This window comes from Helianthus annuus, chromosome 5 (genome assembly GCF_002127325.2).
Source record: "Helianthus annuus cultivar XRQ/B chromosome 5, HanXRQr2.0-SUNRISE, whole genome shotgun sequence".
Lineage (NCBI taxonomy): Eukaryota > Viridiplantae > Streptophyta > Magnoliopsida > Asterales > Asteraceae > Helianthus > Helianthus annuus.
In genome coordinates, this window is record NC_035437.2 from 74,932,150 (window position 1) to 74,934,523 (window position 2,374).

A 2,374-nucleotide genomic window follows, 5' to 3' on the forward strand; every position below is an offset into this window, starting at 1 on the left:
GCTAAGGGAGTTCAGTCTTAGAGACTGAGGGAGTTCAGTCTTAGAGACTGAGGGAGTTCAGCCTTAGAGACTGGGGAGGTTCAGCCTTAGAGGCTGAGGGAGGTTCGGTCTTAGAGACTAAAGGGTTCAATCTTAGAGATTGGGGAGGTTTAGTCTTGGAGACTGGGAGGTTGGTCTTAGAGGCCAGGGAGTTAGTCTGAGAGACTAGGAGGTTCAGTCTGAGAGGCTGGGAGGATAGTCTAGGAGACTAGGAGAATTATTTGTTTGCTTTATGGTGAGTTACACGTTTATTTGATCTTATGTTGATTATTTGTGCATATGTGTGGTTGTGTTACAGACATCATGCCATCATCCTCAGACACAGGAGTTTCGGACACCTTGGATCCTATGGCGATGGTGTCAGATGACAAGATTCCATCAGAGCGAGAGGTCTACACATCAGACACCACCAACACTGAGGACGATGATTTCCAGCCGTTCGCGCTGCCTGACGTCGGAGTCGAGCCTACTGATGGCCTTCCTGCCAGGGATTTACCACTTGCGGTGATCCCTGCTCCTATACCGCTTGCTGCTTTTCCAGTCGTAGACATGCCACTCGATGTCGTTTCTGACGACGACATTGATCTATTCGAGGGGGATCCACCTGAGGCCCCAGTCGAGGAGCTTCCTGTTGGTTCACCTGTCCCAGATTCCTTCGAGTCTGTGGCATCTGCGTCTTTACACATTCAGGGAGTGCAGCATCACTCATCTAACGCCGATCCCGACATGGCGTTATCAGCTGCACCTGCTCCTTCACATGAGTTCGAGTTTGACCACGAGGTTGATGATGATTTTGATCCTGTCTTTCCCCCTGACTTCGATCCTGACCAGGAGATCGAGTTCATTCACTTGGACCAGCCCCTAGAGGCGCCTGTAGCTCCTATTGAGCCTTTATTTGATGTCCCTGCTGATTTTGACATGGATCTTGTTGATCCGGAGCCGTTCATGGCTCCTGAGCCTATTATTGCCCCTGATCCTGCACTAGAGCATGACCCTGTTCATGATGATGCACCAGCTTTTGTACCACCCATTACTGACCCACCAGTTGTTGCTCCATCGTTGGTGGATGATCCTGTTGTTGATGCACCGTTACCTGATCCCGTGCCGGTATTGATTGACCGTGCACCTTTTGCTGCTCATATAGATCCACGATATGCCAACACCCAAAACGGGTGGATCGATGACGATGACGATTACCCACCGTATATGCTGCTTGTCACTCCCCCAGCAGCACCCGTGTCTGCACCCACTGATATCCCATTGTTTCCCCTACACACCACAGACGCACATCGCACTGATCTTCCCATTACATTCCTTCAGGACATACCGCCACCGCGTCCTGGAAAGGGGTCATCGAGGCAGCCGCCTGTTTCTGCTCCACCCATGTTGTCATCACCTTTTCCATTCACATCCCAGTTTCCTCATGTTACACCACCTACTGCACCATCTTTCATTCCATCGAGCGAGCCATTTTTATGGACTACGTCCCCTATCATGCCATTGTCTGATCCGTACCACCCATACCATGTTGGATATTCTACGGAGGGCATACTTACATCTTTTGATGATACAGTAGGAGGCATTGACACGTCGTATACAGGAGTTGGAGAGAGCTCCACGACCACCTTGCCATTGTCAGACCCCCTTTGCAGCACCACACACTCCACGTCCACTTTCCCTTGATTCAGACGTCCGTTTCTTGACTTCTGAGCAGCAGATAGCTTATTTGATGCGCGTCTGTCGTGCTTTAGAGGAGGCCTAGTTACACATGCGTCGCTTGCTTTTCTCTCATTTTCCTCCTCCCCCTCCGCCATCAGCATAGGCATTTTGATTCGACGCAGGTAGACTTTTGGTGAGAAGACCGCAATTGTGCTGACTATACAGCCTTTGATGACCGCATTTTGATGTCATGATTTTTGATTTTTAGTTTTTGGTTGTTGTAGATGACTAGATAGTTCAGACAAGGGCGATGTGGCCCTTAGTCACTTTTGATGTACGATACAGTTACAAAGCTTGTAAACATTGTATTGTGGTCTTGATTTATGATATTGCAATCGCAGTATTCTCATTATATGTGATGTTGGATTGATTGTTTATATTCTATAACGTGTGATGTTATGTGCTTGATTAATTTATAACATGAGATGTTATGTGCTTGATGAATGTCATTACATACGCATACTATTTACTTACTATGACCTGACCAAAGTGAAACATCTTTTAGAAGATGCCTCCAAGACATGACCCGCGCATGCCCACTAATGAGGCAGAACTTCAAAGGATCATTACTGCAGCTATCGCGCAATACGCTGCTTCGCATGCAGAAACGAGTGGA

The 2,374-nt window shown here is 48.0% G+C and overlaps 1 protein-coding gene across 1 annotated transcript; it reads left to right on the plus strand.

Annotated features, from left to right (window-relative positions):
• The first annotated feature begins 342 nt into the window (after positions 1–342).
• On the plus strand, positions 343–1,722 carry LOC110943079 (proline-rich protein 36-like). Its single transcript, XM_022184839.1, has one exon. It carries the CDS (start codon positions 343–345, stop codon positions 1,720–1,722), a length of 1,380 nt encoding a protein of 459 aa, XP_022040531.1.
• The last annotated feature ends 652 nt before the right edge of the window (positions 1,723–2,374 follow it).

Excerpts from the sequence above, each read along its gene's own strand:
- LOC110943079 (XM_022184839.1), top strand. The coding sequence starts at position 343 with ATGCCATCATCCTCAGACACAGGAGTTTCGGACACCTTGGATCCTATG.